The following is a 25,476-nucleotide window of genomic DNA, read 5'->3' on the forward strand; positions in this document are numbered from 1 at the left end:
ATTACATACTTGAAGTATAAATAAAATATATTTTATATCGTTTTTAAAGCTAAAGAGAAAAATAGGTATCTATTGCCTTAGAATGTAGAATGAGATAGATAGATGATAGAATGAGATGTAGATGAAAAAATTACCAAACGGAAGAAAGATGTGTTACTATACTCGTACACATACTTCGTTCACATACATTATACTTACCACCAAATGTTTTATATTTTGTTTCGTACGCAAACAAAATAGTAATGTTAAAGCTTCATATCAATAAAAAAATTTAAAAAGTGTTATTAAACACATAATTAACTTATGCAAAGGTTTTATTTCATAAAATTTATTACAAGCGTTATCATATGCGATAAGAAAAATAAAAAAAAAAAACAAAATAAATAAAGGCAAACCTTAAAAAGAGATAAAATATTTTTTTTTTCTGTTCTAAAAAGATAAATTAACAAGCAGAAAATACTTCATCTACTCCACTACATTATTAGATAACTAACTAATTTTATAATTACATAATCTATAGATATAGAGTATCGTACAACAAAATAATACCAACTTTTTGTTTCAGATTTCAATATTCTAAATCAAGACAAAATAAAAACATAGTAAAACAATCATTGAACACTTCTGAAACACTTTTAAATTATGGTGGAAGTGTTACTACTACCGTGACATTAAGTGTAACTTTATTGAAAAGCGAAATAAGTAAAAAGACAATCGGCAATGCGTGTTCCGTGGTTGTGTATCGTGTGTTTGTGTGCTTCTGGACTTTTGTTACGATGCGGAGCGTTACCGCCGGCAGCTCTCGGAGACGTGGTAGCGAATGCGGCCAGCAGTCTCAATTCTATGAAGGTAATGTTTTTAATTTGTCATGTACTTATTGATAGCCGAACTAAAATATGTACTAGTAATTATTTATGAGGAGCCGTTCACTCAGTTTCATTTTTACACAGGTTTATTCTTATTTTAACTTTGATGGAAACTATTTAAATAATTTTGTTTGCTCGCAAACGAAAAAAAAAAAAACGACTTTAATTACATCGACAAGTAATATAATGTAAGTAGAGCAAAAATAGACAAGTAAATCTGCGTTATCAAAGGTCATTCAAAACGTACCTACTCATTATATCTCGATCAAATTTAAATGGGACTACAAAACAGTAAGCTGGAGAATGTATGTAATGATGTATGATCGGGCGAGGCGAACGGAAGTTAAGAAGGAGATATAAGTTAGTTAAGATAGAAAAATAGAGAGTTACGTTTCGTAAGTTTTACTTCAATCGTGTGGCCTAAAGCACACTATTTTTTTTAAATTAAATGCACTTAATCAAACAATTATTTAGTTTTTAAATTAAAGAGTTTAAAGTTATTTAATTGATTTTATTTTACGTAAGTTCATACGTAAAATAAAAATAAAAATCCTTTTTGAATTTTTCTACTTATTAGAAACTTAGTCAGTCAGTCAGTCAGCTCAGCCTATTGCAGTCCACTGCTGGGCATAGGCCTCCCCAAGTTCGCGCCAGACATTCCGGTTTTCCGCAATCCTCATCCAGCCTACACCGGCAATCTTACGTAGATCGTCGGTCCAACTTACTCATGTCGATAAAATTTGATATAACAAATTTCTCAAGACAAAATATTATTTCGAGCAAAGTCAAGTTTCGCAAGAAATATTTGTTTAATTTTGTGACTCTAGCAAGCAAAAGTCGTTAAGTTATATAAGAATTAAAACGTAACATGATACAGACCGCTGGTTGTAGCTCTATCACACGTATTACCTAATAGTTGGGATAGTTAGGATAGCTACATAAACTTCTCGATTTCATATTTAGAAATCTGCTATTTTCACAGCGTAGTATGATGCCTTTTAAATATTTTTCATTTTTAGGTTCTCAATTCGATTTTATTTTTATATGTGTTACCTCATAATTTTTAACTGGATAGACAGATTTCGATATTTCTTTTATAAATAAAAAACTAATACTTGTTATATGGTCCCATTTAAATATTATCGTGTTAGAATCGAGCATAATTAACTAGCTGACCCCGCAAACGTTGTTTTGCCTTATATGTTATTAACCCCCCTTAACTCCCCCTTATAACTTAGCTGTATGAAAAATAGATGTTGGTCGATTCTCAAACCTACCCGATATGCACACAAAATTTTATAAAAATTAGTCCAGCCTTTTCGGAGGAGTATGATAACTAACATGTGACTTTATATATAAGATTTTTCAGTATTTTTTTGTTTAATCACAATAAAACATAGCCTATGTCACTTCTGAATAGTGTAACTTTCTGTCAGTGAAAGAATTTCCGTGATCGGATCAGTATTTTCCAAGATTACCCCCTATAAACAAACAAAGTTCGAAACTTAGCTCTTTATAATATTAGTATAGATTATTAGAATCAAGTATTAATATCTATATATTAATGCGTGAAGCAAAAACTTTGTACCCTTTTAACGAATATTGCGAGGATGAAAGAGTATGAAAAAATCGTACACTTATAGTTTATATTGATAATTGTGTTTGCAGGCAAACGAAGAAAAACCGACTTCAATTATATCGACAAATAATACAACGTAGGTAGACGAAAAAATAGTTAAGGAAATACGCATTATCAAAGATTATTTTTAAAGTTGTAATCAGATATCGATGAAATTTAAATGTGACCAAACGAAAAATATCGGCTTTCGATTAAATTAAAATTCATCTATATTCTTGCTTTTTTATAGAACGCTACAGTAAAAAATTCTTTAACAAGACACATCACATATATGCCTATGAATTTAAATAAACGTAAAATTAATGAAAAATTACTTTTATTAATGAAAATTTTCAAAAACAAACATAATGTATTTATATAATTATCTTAGATAAATAACATAATTCCTAAAATTAATATTCGTTCGTATAAAACAATCTTAATAGTGATTTGAATACCTCGCATTACATATGAGAAATATTGCAAATTATAGCGTCTAATAGAAAATACTTGATAATGTGGCTATTCTACTGTTTCGCAATATGTTAAACATACATCCTGTTAATACTAATTTCGTATTTTTTTTATAAATAAGATAAATAAGAAAAATATAGCACCTATACGATTTAAAAAATGTGTAATTGCGTAAAATACAAAAAAAAAAACATTATACAATGAGTTATGCAGGACAAATTAAAGTAATAAAATATTCGTAACAATTATATATTCGTTAACATTTGATATCTATTACGAAAACCAATAAATAAAGAAGTCTTTTATAAGGCAAATATGATAGTCATTAACGGTTCAATACCAAGATATTTCAGCATACTATTGGGTAATAGTAGACTTCGATATACTCATAGTGATCATTTTACTCTCGCGCAATATTTGCTCTAAATACAGTAGTCTCTTACAAGCCTTTATTTAGTTTCCCACAATATCTTGAGATTGTTGAAAGTTCTTGCTATGTTAAAAGGACATCATTGTTATATACAATAAATAAATGTTAATCTGGCTTATAATGTAGAGCACGACGATTCAGCCTGTAGCATCCCAGCGCTGGGCACGGGCCTCTTTCTCAATGAAGCTACATATATATGTATAATATAGGAGAAGGATTGAAGCTTAATCTACAACGCTACTCTACTGCGGGTTGGTGGATATACTCCGTGATTATCGCTATCAGGTGTACATGATAACATTCGGAACTGACAGCTTATCGTACCTACTCTCCGAGGTACGGTGAGTAGACCCGCAATGACAGACAACCAGATCGGAAATCATTACATTAGGCCGAAAGACGGGCAGCAGCGTTTTCGGTGCGACAAAGCCAGTCCTGCGGCCACCAACCCGCCTGACCAGCGTGACTATGGGCAAAACACATGAGTTCTTGCTATAATATTTGGTGCGAACTTGGAGAGCCCTATGTCTAGCAGTAGACTGCGATAGGCTGAAGTGAGTGATACTATGAATAAATGGCTACTGTCCGCAACTCGTTATTTTTATAATAATCATATCGTTTCTTCATATCGTAGCTTCAACTTACATTAAATTAATGTCAACGTGTAACAAAAACATTCACTTTTGAAAATTTCAATTTTAAGCTTATTCCTAAAAGGTATAGATTAGACACATACCCAAAAAAAGAAGACTGTCCCGTCAACACTTAATATATTTTTTATATTAATAATAATAAACTATAGAATTATAGAATATATATATGTGTGTGTGTACTTTCAATATCATATCAAAAATCGACCCTCCCAGTGGAGATCGAACCTGCATCTCCGACTGAACTGGTGCTCTAGCCAATTAAGCTATATTTATGTAGTTTGAAATCAGTACTACATAATTTTAAAACACGTAACATTGGTCCGAGCAATGCAACTAAAGGAAGATATTAAATACGAGAACTTTCTTGGTTAATTTATCATTGGCAATATGTTCACGGAGTTTTAGATTTATCATATTAGGCTACATGGAAATTGTAGTTTATCTTATCAGAGACATATATCATATCAGATTTGTAAAGTTATTCTTGAAAGTAACAACATACATTATAGCTGATTAATAAATCACCTGTTATTAAAATGTATTAATTACTAGATAACACGGTGAACGTCGTATCACCATTTTCTTTATGTATAGCGATTATTTTTTAATTTTCTTTTATAAAAATCTCGTACTGACAATAAACGCACACAAAAAAAGAATCATCCAATTTGGGGTAGTCGTTCGAAAGTTACATACATTCAACGAACATATATTTCGGCAATTCATTGTTATTTTTTTTTAAATAGAAATATTATTTTAATTATTATAAATAGATTTGCATTCTTATATAACTTCATAAAAAAATACACACAGTAACGTGTCACTTTGCCTTGGAGATTTTATCAATGTATATCTGGTCCTTGAATGGACATTTGAAATGATTTATTGCGTTACTGATTTATATCATTTTGCGACAAATTTGTACATACAATAAAAATCATTTTTCACATATTCATATTATCACCACATCAAATCTTATCTTCATACTAACTGTACCCGCGACTTCGTTCGCGATTATATTTATACGGCGTAATCCTGATTCCATGCGAATTACGGGATAAAAAGTATACATATATGTATATATACTTTTTCCGCAATGCTTGAAAACAAAAGTCTTCGAGCAAAATGTGTCCTGTCTGTGTTAACATACGGAGCCGAGACGTGGACACTGACGAGGGACTGATCCACAAGCTTAAAGTCGGTCAACGTGCAATGGAACGGCTATGCTTGCGGTTTCTCTCAAAGATAGGATTAGAAATGAGACTATCCGCCAGAGAATGAAAGTAACCGACATAGCCCACAGAATAAGCAAGTTGAAGTGGCAGTGGACTGGTCATCTGTGTCGTAGGACCGATGGCCGTTGGAGCAGACGGGTCCTGGAGCGGAGACCGCGTCTTGGCAAACGCAGTGTGGGACGTCCTCTGGCCCGCTGGACCGAAGATCTACGTAAGATTGCCTACTGTCCGCAACTCGTGTAGGCTGGACGAGGATTGCAGAAAACCGAGATGTCTGGCGCGAACTTGGGGAGGCCTATATCCAGCAGTTGACTGCAATAGACTGAACTGATACATATATATATATATATATATATATATATATATATATATATATTGGTATGTGACTTCCTTTATGTTATTTTAGCCGTTCCAGAGACAGGTGTACAGATATATAGACAAATATTCAAAAACATTTTTTATCTGTCATTTAAATAAAAAATAACTAGAATGACTTGACATAACACAGTAATTTTTTTGGTTTCCAGAATGTAGTACTTTAATTTTATTTGTTTATTTACTATTTATATTATTTTATTTTTTAAATTTCATCATTTTGAAACATTTTTTTTTTCAAAAAAATGTTTCAAAAAAATTCTTGCATTTACCTAACAGTAAAATATCGCACGCGGCATTTGCGGTTTTTTCTATGTAAATCCTTATTTCACGGGAATTCCGAGACAAAAAGTAGCCTATATTACTATTCTTCTATTTTGCAGTGAAAGTCTCATAAAAATTAGTTCAGCCGTTCCGGAGATTAGCCCGGATAAACAGAAAAACAGACAGACACTTGAATTTCATTTATATTCATTCGTCACCTGCGACTGTATGCAATCAGTAGTACTGTGGGCATCGTGTAGAGTAGGTCTTGTTTTGTTACATAGATATTCAAATATAATTGAATTAATATCTTTTAACAATATTCCATTAGGACCTGTTTCACCGGTTGCAGATAAGGCTATATATACTTACTGGCAGTTGCCCGTGGCTGCGCTTGCGTGCTTATTGACAATATTTCGGATTAAAAGACTAAAGAAGTGTAAAATCATTTCATTACAACAATTAATGACTCGTTGTCCAGCCTGTCAGACTACTAGCAAAGTTCGCTCTTGATCACGCTTCATAGAACAGTCGTGCGATAAACAATCTTCCCTTAGATTTCTCAAGCCATTTATTATACAGAATTTGTGTAAACGATGGGATGTTATCTGCAATCAAAGTCCTAAATGTAAAATTTCATACTTCTGAAATTTCTACTTTCGAGATGACAGGAAAACGTTTGATATATTGAGGCGTAAAAATGACATCAAAAAAATACATTTGATTACTTATCTATTTTTAACCAAGAACTACCCAGGTCTAAAAATTATAGATCAAATAATATTTATGCAAAAATAAGAAGTACCTACCTACTACATTATTTTGTTTACTTATGTAATTAATATTGAAGCTTTCAAATCAATTGATTTACAATTAAAAATAAAAGTCGAAGAAATACGATTCTGTTATTCATTAATAATAATTTTATTCTATAATTTGTGGTAACATTGAGATTTATTTGTTATTTTTATTGGCAAGGCATAAGGTCGTAGCAACATCAATGCATAAATATTTCGCAACTTTTAAACCAATCTCCGTATCTTCAAGTACGAATTTTTGAGTTAGTCATTTATTATTTACTTACTGTACCCCAAATTTCGCTCGCATTTACACACTATGTTAATATACATATATTGCATTTCAGAATGTTAAGTGTCCATTGACATAATATATTATAGCACGAAATCAAATATGTCAATATTCATCAAAATTTATTTAGTGGTTGACATAGACGAAACGTAAACAATAGTTTTGGCGTCAAGATCTATATATTATTATTTATTACTAACGTACCCAGACGTTGTCCTGCCCGGGAAACAGCTACCAATTTTGATTGCTTACATACTGATAGCAGCGCTACCTACCGGGTCAGATTGAGATAAAAACTACCCTATATAGTTTGATCAATTTTATAAAAATTGGTTCAGTAGTTTCGGAGTTTATCTAGAACATACATCATGACACGAAATTTTTATATATATAGATTTTTTCTAAATATCATCAATGTTATGTACATTTGTTCTAGTACAGTTTATTTTCAGTATGTATAGATAATAGATCTACACAAATATTTTTCATACTAGTCTTAGTTGACAAATAGTAATTAAGTAACGTTGGTTAAATGTTAAAAACTGCAATACTTTGACATAATTAACTAACTGTGCGTGCAAATAGACGAGATTTTAACTAAAAAATCTGTAATTTGGAAATAAAATGCATATCTAGGCGCTGGTGAAGTTAACGCAAGAGTTCTGTCACCCATTGGTTATTACAAAGTAGATAGAAACTAAGAATTGCAATATTTTGTTCGAGGGCCGCCGATCTCCGATGTTTAGCAGAGCAATATTGTGACACTAAACCAATACAGCCTATTTAAGAGTAATCGTTAAAATTGCGAACTAAACCAAGCGGCACCCACTATTTACCTTTAAGCGTCCACATATTTTATTTAAAGTACTTATTTCGATTTTATTCATAATTACAAAATGATTAAATTGCTAGGTAAAAGGCAAAAATATTTGCATTGAGTAATTTAATACAGTTTTTAACGACTGTAAATCTAGTAACGCGTTGAAGTACAACATTAATTTATTTTATTAAAGAAAATACAATAAAAATTTCCAAATTTTCAATATTCTCTCATTATGTAATATAGTATTGACTTTTACATGTAATATTTTTATATAATTACACGGCTCTTAGCAATTACATAATGTAAATAAGCCTTTATACATGTGATCTGTTTCATTAATTCAATTACTCTGAAAATTAGTGCGTAATGATTGATCACTTGTCATGTTAAAATATTGAGGACTCAAAAGTGCACTTTTCTTGTCAATCAAACATAATAATTCCGTTTAATCTTGATATTTATCACATTGACCTAAAATATATGTATCGATACTAGCTGACCCCGCAAACGTTGTTTTGCAATATATGCTATTAACCACATTGATCCTGCCCCCTTTTAACTTAGGGATGTGAAAAAATAGATGTTGGCCGATCCTCAGACCTACCCGATATCCATACAAAATATCATAATATTTTATCAAACCCTTATAACTAAGAGGTATAAAAAATAGATGTTGTTCGATTCTCAGACCCACCCAATATGTACACAAAATTTCACGAGAATTGATCAAGCCGTTTCGGAAGAGTTTAACTACAAACACCGCGACACGAGAATTTTATATATTAGATTGTATTTTTCCAATTATGTTACTAAATCGTAAGCAATGAATTTCTCTATAGTTATTATCAGATACCTATAACAAAATTCTTTTACTTATAAATTTTTTAAATTCAATTTTATCAATATAAAAATGCTAACACACCGTGATAAAAAAAAATAGTTTTGTTATCATTTGTCTATAGCTGTGATTAAAAATTACGATAACAATTTTTTTATGAATAAATCTATATAAGAGATCAAGCAACAAAAATTGAACCTATTAACCGTAGTTATTTGTTTAATATTTTAGACTCATATTAAAATTTGTTAAATTTCGCCTCACACTAGCTTACCCGACATATATTGTCCAGTTTTGTGCTTAGCGATTCATTTAGCAATTTATTTATATTTATATTGAAGATAATAGTTTCCTAATGTTTTGTTCCTTAGGTGACAGGCGCATGGCGAAGACTATCAAGTACAGTGAGCGAATCAGTAGGCCTTAAGCATGCACTGCGTCGTCTGCAGGCTGTTCCTGCACGAGCAGCGCGGCTGGTCCATGCTCTTGTGGACCGTATGCGAGTAGGAGGAGGACCAGTTATTACGACACAATATGGCACTTTACGTGGAAGACGGGTAATTGCAAGGACCAGTGCACAGACGCCATATTATAGCTTTAAAGGAATCAGGTAATATATTTTGTACTATTTCAACAATTTGATTGAAAATGATAGTGCAATAAGGATGTACTTTTTATTGATTTGATCTAAACAGCATGCTGTGTGGCTACAGAATTAAATAATATAGCCACCCCCTCTCTTCCCGTGGGTGTCGTAAGAGGCGACTAAGGGTATACAGTTCCACTACCACCTTGGAACTTATAAAGCCGACCGATGGCGGGATAACCATCCAACTGCAGGCTTTGAAATGCACAGGTCGAGGATGGGCAGCAGCGTCTTCGGTGCAACAAAGCCAGCCCTGCGGTCACCAACCCGCCTGCCCAGCGTAGTGACTATGGGCAGGGCACATGGGCTCGCACCGTTTTACGCTCAAACTTGTGGAGGCCTGTGTCCAGTAGTGGACTGCGATAGGCTGATATGATGGTGATGATGTGATAAAACGGCATGCAGAGACACAAACTATAGATCAAGCATACCTACTTCTTTCATACTACTTTCATAAACACTTATTTTCGTATTATTTATGAGCAAATTACATCCATTTTCAATTTCTTTATATCTCACTGAGAAAGATTTTTAACCGTTAATGACAGAGATTTCAAATTCATTTTGAACTCAGGTTGACCATTACTGTACTTTTTATAAACCGGTCATATTGGATTGACTAATATAAACTAATTAGATTTAAATTATTTTTATAGAAAAGATTAATCTATTTTGAAACATCGTTGTGTGAGAAACCATTATGTACAGTTAACTGTATACAATGGTTTCGATTTCCACCATATCATCCTAATTATAAAACGACTGTGCTTTAGGCCACACGACTGTAGTAAAACTTCAGCACAATAGGCTTGCACTGTGTCTTAGATATACGAAACATAACTGGCTATGAGAGAAAGGGAGAAAGAAAATGTGAGCTCGCACCTCTCTGTTGCTCCATTTGCCCCACCTGGTCAGACTTTTCGTAACTCTCTCGTCACGTATTCACCAGCTTACTCCCCAAGTCAAATGTGCGTGAAGAAGTTTTACTTTAAAAAAAAAAAACTTTATATGAAATCACAATTTCAAAACGAAAATGATTGTAAGCAAAAAAACGAGTATGTTTTATACCACACAACTGAAATAAAACTTTAGTTGCGCATACAGTAATATGCGAAACGTACCTAACTCTCTCTCTCTCTCTTTCTATTTTCACTAGCTTATCTCCCTCTCAACTTCTGTTGCCCTCACTTGACCACACTTTTCGTAACGCTCTTATCACGCATTCACCAGCTTACTCCCGAAGTAAAACATGCGTAAAGAAGTTTTACTACAAAAAATCCAACTCTTGACACAGTAGTCATTTATGAAATGGAAGTAAAGGTCTTAATATAAATAAAACATTGACTTTGTGTATTAGAGGGTATTATGATATATAAAACATGAATATTTCGTAGGTACGCCCAACCTCCTCGAGGGTCGTTACGTTTTCGTCCACCCGCACCTCTTGAACCTTGGTCCGGAATTCGAGACGCACTCGAGGAAGGCGCAGTGTGTCCGCATCGGTTCATGCTTTTCGACACGTACAAAGGCGATGAAGACTGCCTTTTCCTTAACGTCTATACACCTGCCTTACCGGACAAATTGTCGGGGTAAATACGTTTTGTGTTCCACCTTCTTAGATTTTTAGCAATGTTCGTTCAATGCGATGATTCAACACGTTTACCGTTTTATGTAACTCAGTGTTTACGGACATTTTGCATAATATTATATCCGTTATGCCATCTTAACGTGACTAATGTAGGTCATTAAAATAAATTTATAATTTATTGCTATATTTTAACTTTATGGTTTAATAAAATAATTTTTAACAAAAAAAAAAACCGACTTCAAAAAGGAAACTAAAAAGTGAAAAATAAATTTACTTAGTACAATGTAATTCGTATTTTGATTTAGTTAATCAGAAATGATTAAATAAATATTTTATAATTTTGAAGTCGGTGCCAAGTAAAACAATAACTACTCTAGTATCTACTCGTAAGTTGTATTCAGTTTTCTTTCATAATTTGTTTCATTGACTATTAGTTTGAATACTTTTATTATTCTGTTATTGTTTTGAGATATCTAATAATATTTTTTTACTTGTTTGTTGTGTGTGTGTGTTGTTTGTATTTGTTATTGTAGCCAGGTTGTTGTAGTATTTACTTGGCACCAACTTCAAAATTATAAAATATTTATTTAATCATTTCTGATTAACTAAATCAAAATACGAATTACATTGTACTAAGTAAATTTATTTTTCACTTTTTAGTTTCCTTTTTGAAGTCGGTTTTTTTTTTTGTTAAAAATTATTTTATTTTACAATTTTTAGTGATGGGTAGACCTAACAAGGATGCTTTTTCTGTTATGTCGGGGGTTCGGAAACATACACAATACACAAGTACAAACACCCAGATCATGACAAACATCTTATATGGCCAATACAAATGTCTGTCGTGCGCGGGGATTGAACCCACTAACGCCAGCGCAACAGCCGGTGCTGTGACCGCTGCGCTAACGCGTCGACATACTATGAGTAAAGTTCGCTATCAGGTGTACGTAATAACAACCGGGACTGACAGCCTAGCGTGTTCTCCGAGGCTAGGTTGGGAGATCCACAAAGATTAACAACTAGACCGAAAATAAATATTTGTATAAACATAAATATCCACTCCGAGCGGGAATAGAACCCGCGACCGTCGTTGTTTAGGCGCCGCCGACACGGCACATGCACCATTATATCAAAGCGGTCGTCAAACAGCAAAAGGTAACTGCTGTAAATTGTTGAGAAATTCCCTCGAGTGTTTATGGGCTCCATCATCAAACCTGGTCCTGCGACACAGATGATCACACAGCAGGTAATTGCTATAAATCGTTGAAAAGTTCCCTCGACTATCTTTCATCTCCATCATCAGACTTTAATGGCACTTGTAACTCATATAGGTGCAAAGTTCTCATCAATAGAAACGAATTAAGTTCAAACAGCAGGTAATTGCTATAAGTCGTTGAAGAGTACCCTCGACTATCTTTCGTCTCCATCATCAGACTGAAATGCCACTTATAATTCATATATATGCAAAGTTCTCATCAATAGAAACGAATTAAGTTCAAACAGCAGGTAATTGCTATAAATCGTTAAAGAGTTCCCTCGACTAACTTTTGTCTCCATCATCAGACTGTAATGGCACTTATAACTCATACAGGTGCAAAGTTCTCATCAACAGAAACGAATTAAGTTCAAACAGCAGGTAATTGCTATAAATTGTTGAAGAGTTCCCTCGACTATCTTTCTTCTCCATCATCAGATCGACTCCAGACCTTTATTAAATAGTAGTGCTTTATAGTGCTTAATGAAAACATGATTAAAATTACTAGTCACCCTTACGATTTTTGAAAGTTTCCCTCGATTTCTCTGGGATCCCATCATCAGATCCTGGTTTCCTTATCATGGTACCAAACTATGAATACCTCCTTTCCAACAAAAAAAGAATTATCAAAATCGGTTCATAAACGAAGAAGTTATCCCCGAACATACATAAAAAAAAAAAAAAAAAATATATATATACGGTCGAATTAAGTAACCTCCTCCTTTTTTTGAAGTCGGTTAAAAAAATTATTTTCAGTTTGATTTATTAAATACATAATTACCTTCCCGCTCGCGGCTTCGCCCGCTTGGACTTACGTAGTTTTGACTTTGTCGTTTTTTCCTGTTAAAATATAGCCTATGTCACTCATCAGCAGTTATAACGTAGTATTCTACCGTCAGAAGAATTTTTAGAACCACTACAGCAGTTTTAGAGTTTATCCATTACAAATAAACAAAAAAGTCTGCTTATAATATCATTATCGACGCGTTGCCGCAACGGTCACAGCACTGGTTTGTGGCTGTTGCGCTGGCGGTTGTGGGTTCGATCCCCGCACATGATTTGTATCCATGATGATATGGCCATACAGATGTTTACAGTGGTCTGGGTGTGTATGCAGTTCTTGTGAGTCTTCTCACCATGCCTCGGAGAACACATTAAGCCGTCAGTCCCGGTTGTTATCATATACATTTGATAGCGATCGTTACTCACAGTATATATATCCGCCAACTCGCATTGGAGCAGCGTTGTAAATTAAGCTCTAATCCTTCTCCTACATGGGAAAAGAGGCCTATGCCCAGCAGTGGTATATTATAGGCTGAAGCGAATATCATGATAGATTGAACGTGAACAATACTTATTATGCCTTCTCTATAATGTTATGTCCTATAGGTATTTTAGATATGTTATAAGCAATCCATTATTATCTAACGTCAGAATACAATTTTAGATACAATCCGAAGTTGGCAGTAATGGTTTGGATACATGGTGGCGCTTTTGCCGTCGGATCAGGCAACGCTTTCCTCTATGGACCGGATCACCTCGTTGGTGCTGGAGTAGTCTTAGTCACGCTGAACTATAGGCTCGGTGCTCTTGGTTTTTTAAGCTTAGAGAATGATGAAGTGTCTGGCAATATGGGGCTAAAGGTATCGCATTTTGTTACACGTAGGACTTGTTTTATAAGTTGTTGATATAGTTTATCTTGCACGTAAGAATCTGACTGGATTTATCGGCAAGACGAAGCCGGTCATAGCAGCTCGTTTTATTTCTACTAATAAACATGAATTTGGATTCGTATGTAGAGCATAGAAACATCTAAGATCATCAAACATCAAGATAGTGAAGATTTTGATCGTGTAAACAAATAATATTTATTAAATATTGTTTTCTAATGTTTACGCGAACTTCACTCATTATAATGAAACAACTTTTTCGGATTTTATCGCAGTTTATTAAGTTTTTTAGATGCCCGACGTTTCGGATACTTTACTGCTGTGCGAACCATGGTCACGGGAGGACTGAGTCCGAATAATGAGTTTAATTATAATATTTATTAAAATTTTATTTTAAAGTTAATCTGTTGGATCTATCTCTATACGTCAGATAGCTTTATCAGCAACCGAAGAAACAGGTCCATAATATTGCTAAAATTATATTTTTGATCTTTGTCATAACAGTAATGTTTTACACCCAAACTTGTAATTACGTTTTTTTTTTTTTATCCTAAATGCAAAAATACAAAAATTATGATATTTAATGTAGAAAGGATATAAGATATCTTCACGAAATCTCAATGACACCTGCCCTTCTATTATTCCGAGTTAATTGCAGCTTACAACATTCGGACACGGTTTAAATATATTGGTCAAGTGCATCTAACTAATGTTTCAAAATGTTTTTACACGACACGTTTTGACAATAATGTCTTTGGGGCGATATATGGTGGCTACAGAAGAGTTAGAATGTGATGCAAGAAATCAATTCTAATAAAAATTCTACGGTCGTGGTTGTAATCATCGTTTAATGTGTTTTGTTTTACATTTCATATCATGACTACATATATATAAGATTTTATTATTTTATATCACTTTTTCTGTTTTCCCTTTATATAAAAGAAATTCTTACACAAATATTGCAATGGATGACTTTTAATTATTATTTATTATTTTTATATAATCATAAAAACATTGTTAAGTAATAAAGTTATAATTATGTAAAGGATCAAGTGATGGCACTGAAATGGGTGCAAGATAACATCGAGTTTTTTGGCGGTGACCCTGAACGAGTTACAATCTTCGGAGAATCAGCGGGTGCTGCTTCTGTGCACTTGCACATGCTATCACCAGCCTCTCAGGTAAATTTTATTTAACTGAAATTTAATCTCCACTTATAAAAAATAATAACATCATAATTTTCCAAAAAGTTAACATATAATTTAATACGTACCTGTATAGATTAATAGTTAGTTTTATAGTTTTTGCACGCCTTGAAGAGGCTGTGCTTTACTCTCAAAAAATGAAAAATATGGGAAGCGCTGTTCTTAAACCACTACATTTTTGTAACAATGCATCAATATGCAATAAAATACACTCTGTTATACATAATACACATTAAACTATAAATTAAATATCATTTAAGGTCTTTTTTGAATACTGTTATTATAAAAAGAATCGATAAAATAAATATTATGTTGGACTACAGCATTTTGGATGTACGAATACCGGGAGAACCACTTGACGAAATAAGCTGTTTCTTTTTTAACCGACTTCAAAAAAAAGAGGAGGTTACTCAATTCGACCGTATATATATGTTTTTTTTATGTATGTTCGGGGATAACTCCGTCGTTTATGGACCGATTTCGATAATTCTTTTATTGTTGGAAAGGAGATATCCCTAGTTTGGTACCATTATAAGGAAACCAGGATCTGATGATGGGGTCCCAGAGAAATCGAGGGAAATTCCCAAAAATCCGCATAGCTTTTTACTGGGTGCACCGATTTTGATGATTTTTAATTTAATCAAAAGACGATGTTTATCATGTGGTCACATTTAAATTTCATCGAGATCTGATTACAACTTTTGGAGTAATCTTTGATAATGCGTATTTACTTGATATTTTCTTTGTCTACCTACGTTGTATTACTTGTCAATATAATTGAAGTCGGTTTTTCTTCGTTTGCCTGCAAATACAATTATTTATTATGTCAGGAAACTACTAACAAAAAATCCTACTCAATATGAAATCTGAAAAATTCTTCAATATTTTACAATTCATATTTTTTAGTTACTACCATAATAAAATAATTAATTAATTATTAATAATCTGCAAAAACCAAATCAACTAATTGAACCTATTGTTGTACATATTTTTTATCATTCATTTCTAAACAAGCTACTAGAGGGCGTGGAGGCGTGCATATTTGTATTTTCCAAAATTTTTTACCTTAATACCCAACTAGTCGCTAATATAGGTGCTAATACGATATAGGTATAGTATTCATTAATTTTTTATTTATATAAATTTACTGATGACATCCACGCACAATGTATCATTACTATTATTTTACGTTATTGCGCCGTAAGGTTATAATTTTGTATTTCTTTTAAAAGTTGTCATATTTAATTTATATTTTGCTTTATGGTGACAATAAAGTATAAAATAAATTTTTCTACAATGTATAAATAAATACTATTTATGTAGATACTAAATATTCTAAATAACAACAAGCATCACAGGCCTTACATTTTACTGCAACACATTTTGAGACATTGTGTTTCTTTTTTGCTTTAGTATATTTATTTGTGAAGTTTTTTGGGACGCTATTTACCTTTGATACCGGAGAGAGCATTAGTGTACACAGTTTTTTTAATAACTAACTGTAGTCACTAACTTACAAATACATACAGCGTATTATTTGTTCCAAATGAATACATATACATATATATATATATCATTTTATTAATTAAATCAATATTAATAAAAATTATAACCTGATTTTTCCTCAAGCATTCTTGGTTGCTGGATTTTGTACCCATACCAATTTTATTACTGTAACTTTTTAAACAATTGAAAAAACAACAATTTAATAGATTGTTATCAGACAAACTTCGTATGTTGACTATTTTGATAAATATTTTTTAACCCTAGGGTCTATTTCACGGAGCAATCGCTCAAAGCGGCGTGGCTCTGTCGCCGTGGGCTTTTGCGCAGGAACCTCGCGCACGAGCCTTCGAGCTCGGCAGAGAGCTCGGCATCGACACGAACAGCACCTCGGAATTACTCGGTAAACATACGTTTCAAACAAACATACAGCTTTTTAGCTTTAATGTAGGCAAACCTGTCTTTTACTCGACTTTTAAATAAGGAGGAGGTTCTCGATTCGACTGTAATTTTTATGTGTGTTCCCTCGTTACTTTTTGCTGGACGTACCGATTTAAATTTGATCGACATCTCATGGGTACTTTTTGAGATATCTCTAATAATATGTATTTAATCGAGTGTTTTTTTTTGTATATATTTCGTATACGTTGTATTATTATTATATTGTCTGTTAATATAAAAAATATATATTATAATTGTGTTTGCTCGCAACAGTGACCCGTTAACAACAGACAACAGTGACCCAGTAGGGCAGCACTTGCTTAGTTATAGTACAGTACACAGACATAAACTAAGCCTTGATGTACTCGTATTGTGAATAAAGTAAATTAGGTTTAGTAAACACATTAAGTTGGCCTCAAAATTACAAATAGTTTGCATAAAGTTAAGTTAAAGTGTACAAATTTCGGAAACTAAAATATGACAATATTTATTTGGAACCTAGATCTAAAGTAAATTACTCATGAAAAAGCAAGGTTCGTTCAGTCAGACACATTTATCTTGGCACAACTATGACAGCTTTATCAATATAAACAATTGACACATATTATATTGTTAAACTGAATTGATTCATGGAATTTATATATGAATATATTTATTTGTACTCTTAAAATTCGTTGGGTTTTGGTACAATTTGTATTAGTTAAGTTTTTAATGGGCAATGTTTAGATTTAGAATATTTCTAATCTTTCTTAACAATGTAATGTTATAAATGAAAATGTTAAAACTTCTGTCATAATAGTCCTGGAGCCAGGGACAGATTTCAGAATCATCATATCATAATTTCAGCATCAATATTTTTGTTTTCATGTTCAAGTAGCCAGCTGACGTATTATAATCCGCCATGTTATGGCCAGCTGAATTTAATTCAGCTGAATTTATTTTTCCTTCAAGATTATAGGTAAACTTTAATTCAACAAATTTTAAAGTGGAAGGTGAAAGTGGAGGAAATGGCTAAAAAAACTTTTTTCTCCATGCGTGGGAAGCTGCCACTGGCCGCCCCACCAACGGAGTCGCAGCTGACGGTCGCGAATATTCATAATATAAATTCGTAATACATTTTACGAAGTTTCGAATGGGAGAAAATAATTGACCAAAATTTTACCTGATCATAAACACTGACACGGAGCAACAGCAATTTACTTTGCTCATGAATGTCAATTGACAAGTATAATTGTTTATTATGACGCCGCATTGGCGCAACGGTTACAGCCATGGATTGTACCTGTTGCACTGGCGGTTGCGGGTTCGATCCCCACACATGACAAACATTTGTATTGGCCATAGAGGTGTTTGCCGTGGTCTGGGTGTTTGTGCAGTCCTTGTGGGTCTCCCCACCGTGCCTCGGAGAGCACGTTAAACCGTCGGTCCCGGTTGTTATCATGTACACCTGATAGCGATCGTTACTCATAGTAGGGAATATATCCCCATTGGAGCAGCGTGGTGGATTAAGCTCTGATCCTTCTCCTACATGGGGAAAGAGGCCTATGCCCAGTAGTGGAATATTACAGGCTGAAGCGATTGTTTATTATTATTAACGTCTGTGCAATAATAAACATAACAAACGCTTCACACTCAACGGCCCCCAGTAGGATTTACTCCTCTTTTGAGGTCAGTCTTATATAAATGATGACCATCACATTACATATTATATAAATATTAGATAAGCCATGTGAATATAGCAAGGTTAGGTACTTCAACATCTTAGTCCTTTGCATACTAAATTACGCTTAATAATTAATTATTATTGAACAGGAAAAAACGCCAGGTTTTAAGATCCCTGATATGATAATTAGCTTTGTAAATATTAGGTTAAACGTCGTATAAACATCATTAACCCGTTTAAAGGTAATTTATTTTACCAAATGTTCCTCTCGGTTTTACCCGTATTGTAATTAGTATTACAAATCTGAATCTCGGAAACGGCTCCAACGATTTTCATGAAATTTAGTATGCAGGGGATTTCGGGGGAGATAAATAAATCTAACTAGGATTCATTTTTAGAAAATGTCATTTTATCCCAGTTTTTAGACGATAAAAAAATATCGTTAGAATACATATACAATACAATTTTTATCATTGTCGGTAAAAAAAATATTATTATATATATTTTATAATACCGAGCTAAGCTCGGTCACTCAGGTACTTTTACATTAATTGACGTTTAAAGTTACCCTTTTACACACTCAGAAACTCTCTTTTATATAAAAAATTGTAGATTCGTAAACATAATAAGGCAATCTTTTTAGAACTTTTTAAATTAAAAAAAAATTCAGTTTAAAAAAAAAACGCGAACATAGTAATGAAACCAAAAAATAGTATTATGCAAGTTGCTGAGTTCATATACTTAAGTAATTATTTCAGCTTTTTAATGTCAACGTAGGTACCTATAAGGATTTTATCACATCTTAAAAATTGCATGTTCTTACATTACTGCCAAAGAATTTTGATTAACACGTCATACAAATACCCTCGTCCGATTTTAATCCGTAACATAAACATACATCTTCCACGAAAGGAGCGGTACAAGATTGATGATTTATGTCTTTACGATGCCATAAGCAAGTCAACACCAACAAGTAGTACAACAACAAATATAATATAAACAAAGTAAGCTTCGGTATTTCGTTTTTAACCGGCGAAAAAAGGAGAATGTCAGAGGACTAACATAGGTAATGTGGGATGGGGCGCAAAAATGTTATGTAACATACATATGAACATATTATAGTCAGAAACGTACATGTACACCAAATACATTTACTTACATATACATACATTCAGATATATACATACACATATTACATATACACACATACATATACATACAAATACACATACATACATAAATACATATATATCAATAATAATTTAAAAAAAAACTTGATAAATTTTGAATGAAAGACAAAACCTCATAGCATAAAGTACTCATATAAATAAAATTGCTTGACATACATTAACGATATTTGACGATAAAATATACGATAAGATTGTTTTGTGATCCTACTTCAATTTATTCGAAATCTGATGACTAGTTTTCGAGTAATCTTTGATAGCGTTATTAATTCAATTTACTTGTTTTTTTTTTCGTCTATCCACGTTATATTACTTGTCGGTGTAATTGAAGTCGGTTTATTTTCTTTTGCGAGCAAACACAATTATCACAGAAACAAAATAGGATTGTCGTTATATACATATCAGACATATTATAAACAGAAACAGTTAACAACACTATTAACAAAAAACCTATAATTTGAAATTCAGTGCTAATCTTTTTTAATGACGACAATTTAATAAAAGGGTTATTAAATATAAATCAGTTACACTTGAATATTTTAGGGTACCTTCGTGCAACACCAAGTGAATTGTTGGTGAAAGCCGGCGCAAGACTAGTAGGAGCACCGGGTAGGACTGCTGACCTGAAAAGTACGGTTTCGCTGCCATTCCTTCCCGTAGTAGAGCCGGATGTCCCCGGAGCGTACCTGACGAAGCCGCCAGCGGAATTGTTACCAGGAGCCGATGTGCCTTTACTTACAGGCTACAATGCTCAAGAAGGAATTATACTATTCCGACGTAAGTGACTATATTTATTAATTCATTATTAGTAATTGAATGTGCTGTGTGGCTACGGCACCAAAGAATATAGCCACCCCGTCTCTTCCCGTGGGTGTCGTAAGAGGCGACTAAGGGATAACACAGATCTACTACTACCTTGGAACTTAAAAAGACGACCGGTGGCGGGATAACCATCCAACTGCTGGCCTTGAAATACACAGGCCGAAGACGGGCAGCAGCGTCTTCGGTGCGACAAAGCCAGCCCTGCAGTCACCAACCCCATCTGCCCAGCGTAGTGACTATGGGCAACACACATGAGTTAACGCCATCTTTGGCGCGATCTTGTGGAGGTCTATGCCCAGCAGTGGACTGCAATAGGCTGAAATAATGAATAATTTAATAGTTTAATATTATATATTATAACACTATTAATTCTACGAGAATTACTGCGATTGCTATTTGAAACTACCGATATTTCGGCGACGTTGCAAGCGCCTTGGTCGCGAGTGACATAAAACACTTTTGTAAGTTGTTTCTATTTAGATCAGTTCATTCAAAAATACCTGCTACTTCATGAGACAACTTTCTACGTTCTTACACTAAAACTTAGCATGACAGTAAGGAAATTAACAAAATATGCAACAGAATGGATTAATCAAGAACTTAGTCCAGGCAAGTTTCGACGACAATGGCAACAACCAACAACACCATTTTGTGAAATACAATATGGCACCAAATCAAAATGTCATTACGATTTGTATTAGTGAGCTGGCGCATACTTCGGAATACACAATGTTCTAGCTGTTACTTAAATTCTGTAAGAAATTTAACGTTTTAAACTATTTCGACACATTGTTTAATGCTTGTTGCATTATAAAAGAGTTGAGCGAAATCGTAAAATTAAGTCACTGAAATTACGGAACCCGCTCTGCCATTACAAGTCCGTAATGAGACATTTTACATGTATGTATTCTGTGCAGCCAATAACGTTTAACAATAAATATAAATTGTTTCGACGTTCACCTTGGGTTTATTTAATCTTCGTCTGTTAATCGAAAATTCAGGACGTTTATGGTATTCGTTATTTCATAATTTAGGACTTTCAATTAGGTACCTAGGATTTACCGCACCTAATCCGGTTGATAACGGATATCCTTCAAATAATTTTGCAAGTGAACGGAAGATTGTGTGACATACTTTCCTTTCTAGATATGGGTATTAGATTATTATTTTAATGTTTGAGGAAAAATTAGATATATTTAAAGTTGTAATTTGTACTTAAACTTGAAACGTTTATGGAATTTATAACCTAATCAATTAATAAGGGTCGTAACCCTACTTACCCGCTTACAAAATATTATTAAATAATTCATTCATTCTTAGTCCATAAAAAGTTTTCACAATTGCGTTACTACAATATTAACGACATAGCTTCATTAGACAATACTAATTATTTTCGGAGCAATGAAAAAAGTAATTGGCAGATGTTAATGGGATACTTCGATAAAAAAAAACGATTGGCGTTAAAATTACATTTTAAGTGCTAAAATTGATTTAAGTGGCAATAAGAATAACTGAAATAAGCAAAGTGCAATGCTGAAACAGAGCAATCATTAATCTAATCAAGCAATTAAATATATAAATGTCTTTAACGTTAATATATTGTGTATACACATTATCCTCTTTTACTAGGGTTTGAAAGCTAAAGCCTATTATATTATTTCTATATTTTTACAAAAGGATTATGTACATAAAAATATATAAATACTAGCTTTATAATGACATTTACAATCAGAGTTATAACAAAAATCTCATAAGACATGGACAAATGCAGACCAAATTCTCATACCGAGTTATGAGAGTCTATCAGATCTCATAGACTGTCATAACTCTGTATAAGAATTTGGTCTGCATTTATTCATGATTTATGAGATTTTTTCCATAGGGGTATTGTAACCAACATTGTGATACGAGAATTTTATATTATACCTACTTATTACGAGTATAAGAGAAAAGACGTATTACACGTACCTACTATTATAATTATAAGGGATAAACTACATAATTAAACTACGAGAAGATAATGAACCTATATCAAAGTCTCATTGCATAGAAAAAGACATTCACTCTTCTAGTGAAAGCTGAGGCGGGAAAACTGATTTTGAATTGAACTAAACTTTTACACTTTAGCGGTATGTGTCTGAGAAATAATTTTTTTTTTAATTTTTTAATCCTTACAATCTATTCGATCTTAAATAATTACATAATTTTTTTACCAAAAATAATGCAACAAATATGAAAAAAAAAGAATTTTAATATTACGCAAAAAAATATTCAAGAAATCGCGTATAATCTAATCGTATTAATAGCGTGTTTTCACACGCCCTACTTTACTTACTACACTGTAGTTCAACAAATATGAGAAACAAATGTTAATATTTTGGCATACGTAACTTACGTTATAGACACGTACCTACTGTCGCTAGCAATTTCTCGACTATGTTAGATAACGAAGCAGTGAAACGGAGAATGGGCGACATAATAGACTACATAAGGACTTGACCTCATCCGTAACTTGCTGTCGACGAAAGTACAAATACTTACAAGATTTTTTTTGTAATAGTTTTTCCGCTTACCGTTTCTTGGATTTTACAACTTTATCTTAAAAAGAAAATGGTATCGTTTAAGAAACAAACTAAAATATAAAGCTCTTGAAATTTTTAATGACAATGGGAAAATAATTTATTAAATCACGTTATTCGTTGAATGATGAAAGGTTTTTAAAAAAAGATACATTTCTTACAAGATTTTTAATATAAATATGAATATATTTAACTAAACCTTATATATTATACTTTTAGTCTTAATTATTGAATATATTTTAATAGTAGAAACTTCCACAATTTTTATTAAGTATAACATTTTCTCTTTAACTTTTCCTCCGTTACATATTAGTTTTGATTCTCCTTGGTAAAATATTATGAATAATAGTTTCTTGCAACATTTTTTTATACATTCCTATAATTATATGAATTGTTAACTCTTCTACTAAGCCTCTGTTACAGCGCTGCATTACTTGAAAACTATAATAATTAAAAACTATAATAATGTATTGTTTTGTAATGTTTACGCGAACTTAATCACTCATTGTAATGAAACAACTTTTTCGGATTTTATCGCGGCTTATTAAATTTTTTAGAGGCCCGACGTTTCGGATACTTTACAGCAACCATGGTCACGGGAGGACTGTTCTATAATATAACTATAATGATTAAATAATTGTGTTTGCTCGCAAACGAAAAAAAACCGACTTCAATTACATCGACGAGTAATACAACGTAGATCGACGAAAAAATAGTCAAGTAACTACGCGTTATCAAAGATTACTCAAAAAGTAGTTATCAGATCTTAATAAAATTTATATGTGACCACATTACAAACATCAGCTTTCGATTAAATTAAAAATTATTAAAATCGGTACACCCAGTAAAAAGTTATTGCGGATTTTCAAAAAGTTTCCTCGATTTCTCTGGGATCTCATCATCAGATCCTGGTTTCCTTATCATGGTACTAAACTAGGGATATCTTCTTTCCAGCAAAAAAATAATTATCAAAATCGATACACCCGGTAAAAAGTCATTGCGGATTTTCAAGAGTTTCCCTCGATTTCTCTGGGATCCCATCATCAGATCCTGGTTTCCTTATCATGGTACTAAACTTGGGATATCTCCTCTCCAAGAAAAAAAATTTTATCGAAATCGGTACATCCAGTAGAAAGTTATGCGGTATAATACAACGTAGGTCGACGAAAAAAGCGTCAAGTAAAAACGCAATATTAGATATAGCTCGAAAAGTAGTTGTTCGATCTCAAATAAATTTAAATGGGACCAATTGGCACACACCACCTTTTGAGTAAAAGAAAATTTGTCGAAATCGCTTCACCCAGTCAAAAGTTCTGATGTAACATACATAAAAAAAAATATATATATATACAGTCGAATTGAGAACCTCCTCCTTTTTTGGAAGTCGGTTAAAAATTATTATAGAACTTGACCCTAAAAAGACAGAAAAATAGTATTTAAAACATTGAAGGGAGTCACTAAGCAAAGCCTCTTTTAGCTTAATCTTTAAAAAATATACAGTTTATAATGTTGTTCTATGGTATAGAACCCTTTATTATAAAATAGTAGTTACCCTACACAGAACCCTATACAGAACTCTTATTTAGTCCGTTTTTTGCATGTTCTTTTTTTCGTTTCTAAGTCATCCTATATGGTAGAGACTTTTGCAAGGGAATCAAATGCTGTTTAATTATTAACGTACCTAATGATGAAATGTTCTCGATAAGAGAACACGCCTATAGCATCATTCTTTCTTGCGAAATTGTACATTTTTGACGCGGATGTTGAATATATTCAACACATCTTGCATTACAAATTCGATGAAGAAACCCACGAATTCGTATATAAATGTGAGTGACGATGATGTGAGTCACTGGCATGACGTCCTTTAATCACAGAGTTTTAGTTCAATAACTTCTATGTATTGATAGCTACTACAAGTGTAAATATTTATAGTTTATACACTTTATCTTTAGATAACAGTGACGAATTAATCCGACTAGCAGAATGGTGTTGTATATTTATGAACTAAACTAATTTTTTTTGGTATTTACTTATACTATTTTATGCGACACCTTTTATAATTGTAATAGTATGTCTTCTTAAGTAAATATTTAAAATCGAATTGATAAGCTAAAATATTTCAATAGAAAGAGAAATGTCAAGTGTAATAGTTAAGATGTAATACGCAATTAATGTAAGTTTTACAAAATATCTAAAGATCAACGTTTTCTTGCAACTTAACACGTATTCATTGTCAGATAAAAGTAGTT

The 25,476-nt window shown here is 32.7% G+C and overlaps 1 protein-coding gene across 1 annotated transcript in view; it reads left to right on the forward strand.

Annotated features, from left to right (window-relative positions):
* Window positions 1-720: 720 nt before the first annotated feature.
* The window catches only part of LOC123662074 (esterase E4), a 33,368-nt gene continuing 8,612 nt past the window's right edge, over window positions 721-25,476 (forward strand). Inside the window, exons 1-7 of the mRNA XM_045596962.1 lie at window positions 721-849; window positions 9,037-9,275; window positions 10,706-10,900; window positions 13,602-13,797; window positions 14,871-15,005; window positions 16,800-16,935; window positions 20,367-20,600. Of these exons, the coding sequence (XP_045452918.1) occupies window positions 721-849; window positions 9,037-9,275; window positions 10,706-10,900; window positions 13,602-13,797; window positions 14,871-15,005; window positions 16,800-16,935; window positions 20,367-20,600 (1,264 nt within the window). The remainder of the gene's footprint in view (window positions 850-9,036; window positions 9,276-10,705; window positions 10,901-13,601; window positions 13,798-14,870; window positions 15,006-16,799; window positions 16,936-20,366; window positions 20,601-25,476) is intronic.

Source organism: Melitaea cinxia, chromosome 18 (assembly GCF_905220565.1).
Source record: "Melitaea cinxia chromosome 18, ilMelCinx1.1, whole genome shotgun sequence".
In the NCBI taxonomy this organism is placed as follows: domain Eukaryota; kingdom Metazoa; phylum Arthropoda; class Insecta; order Lepidoptera; family Nymphalidae; genus Melitaea; species Melitaea cinxia.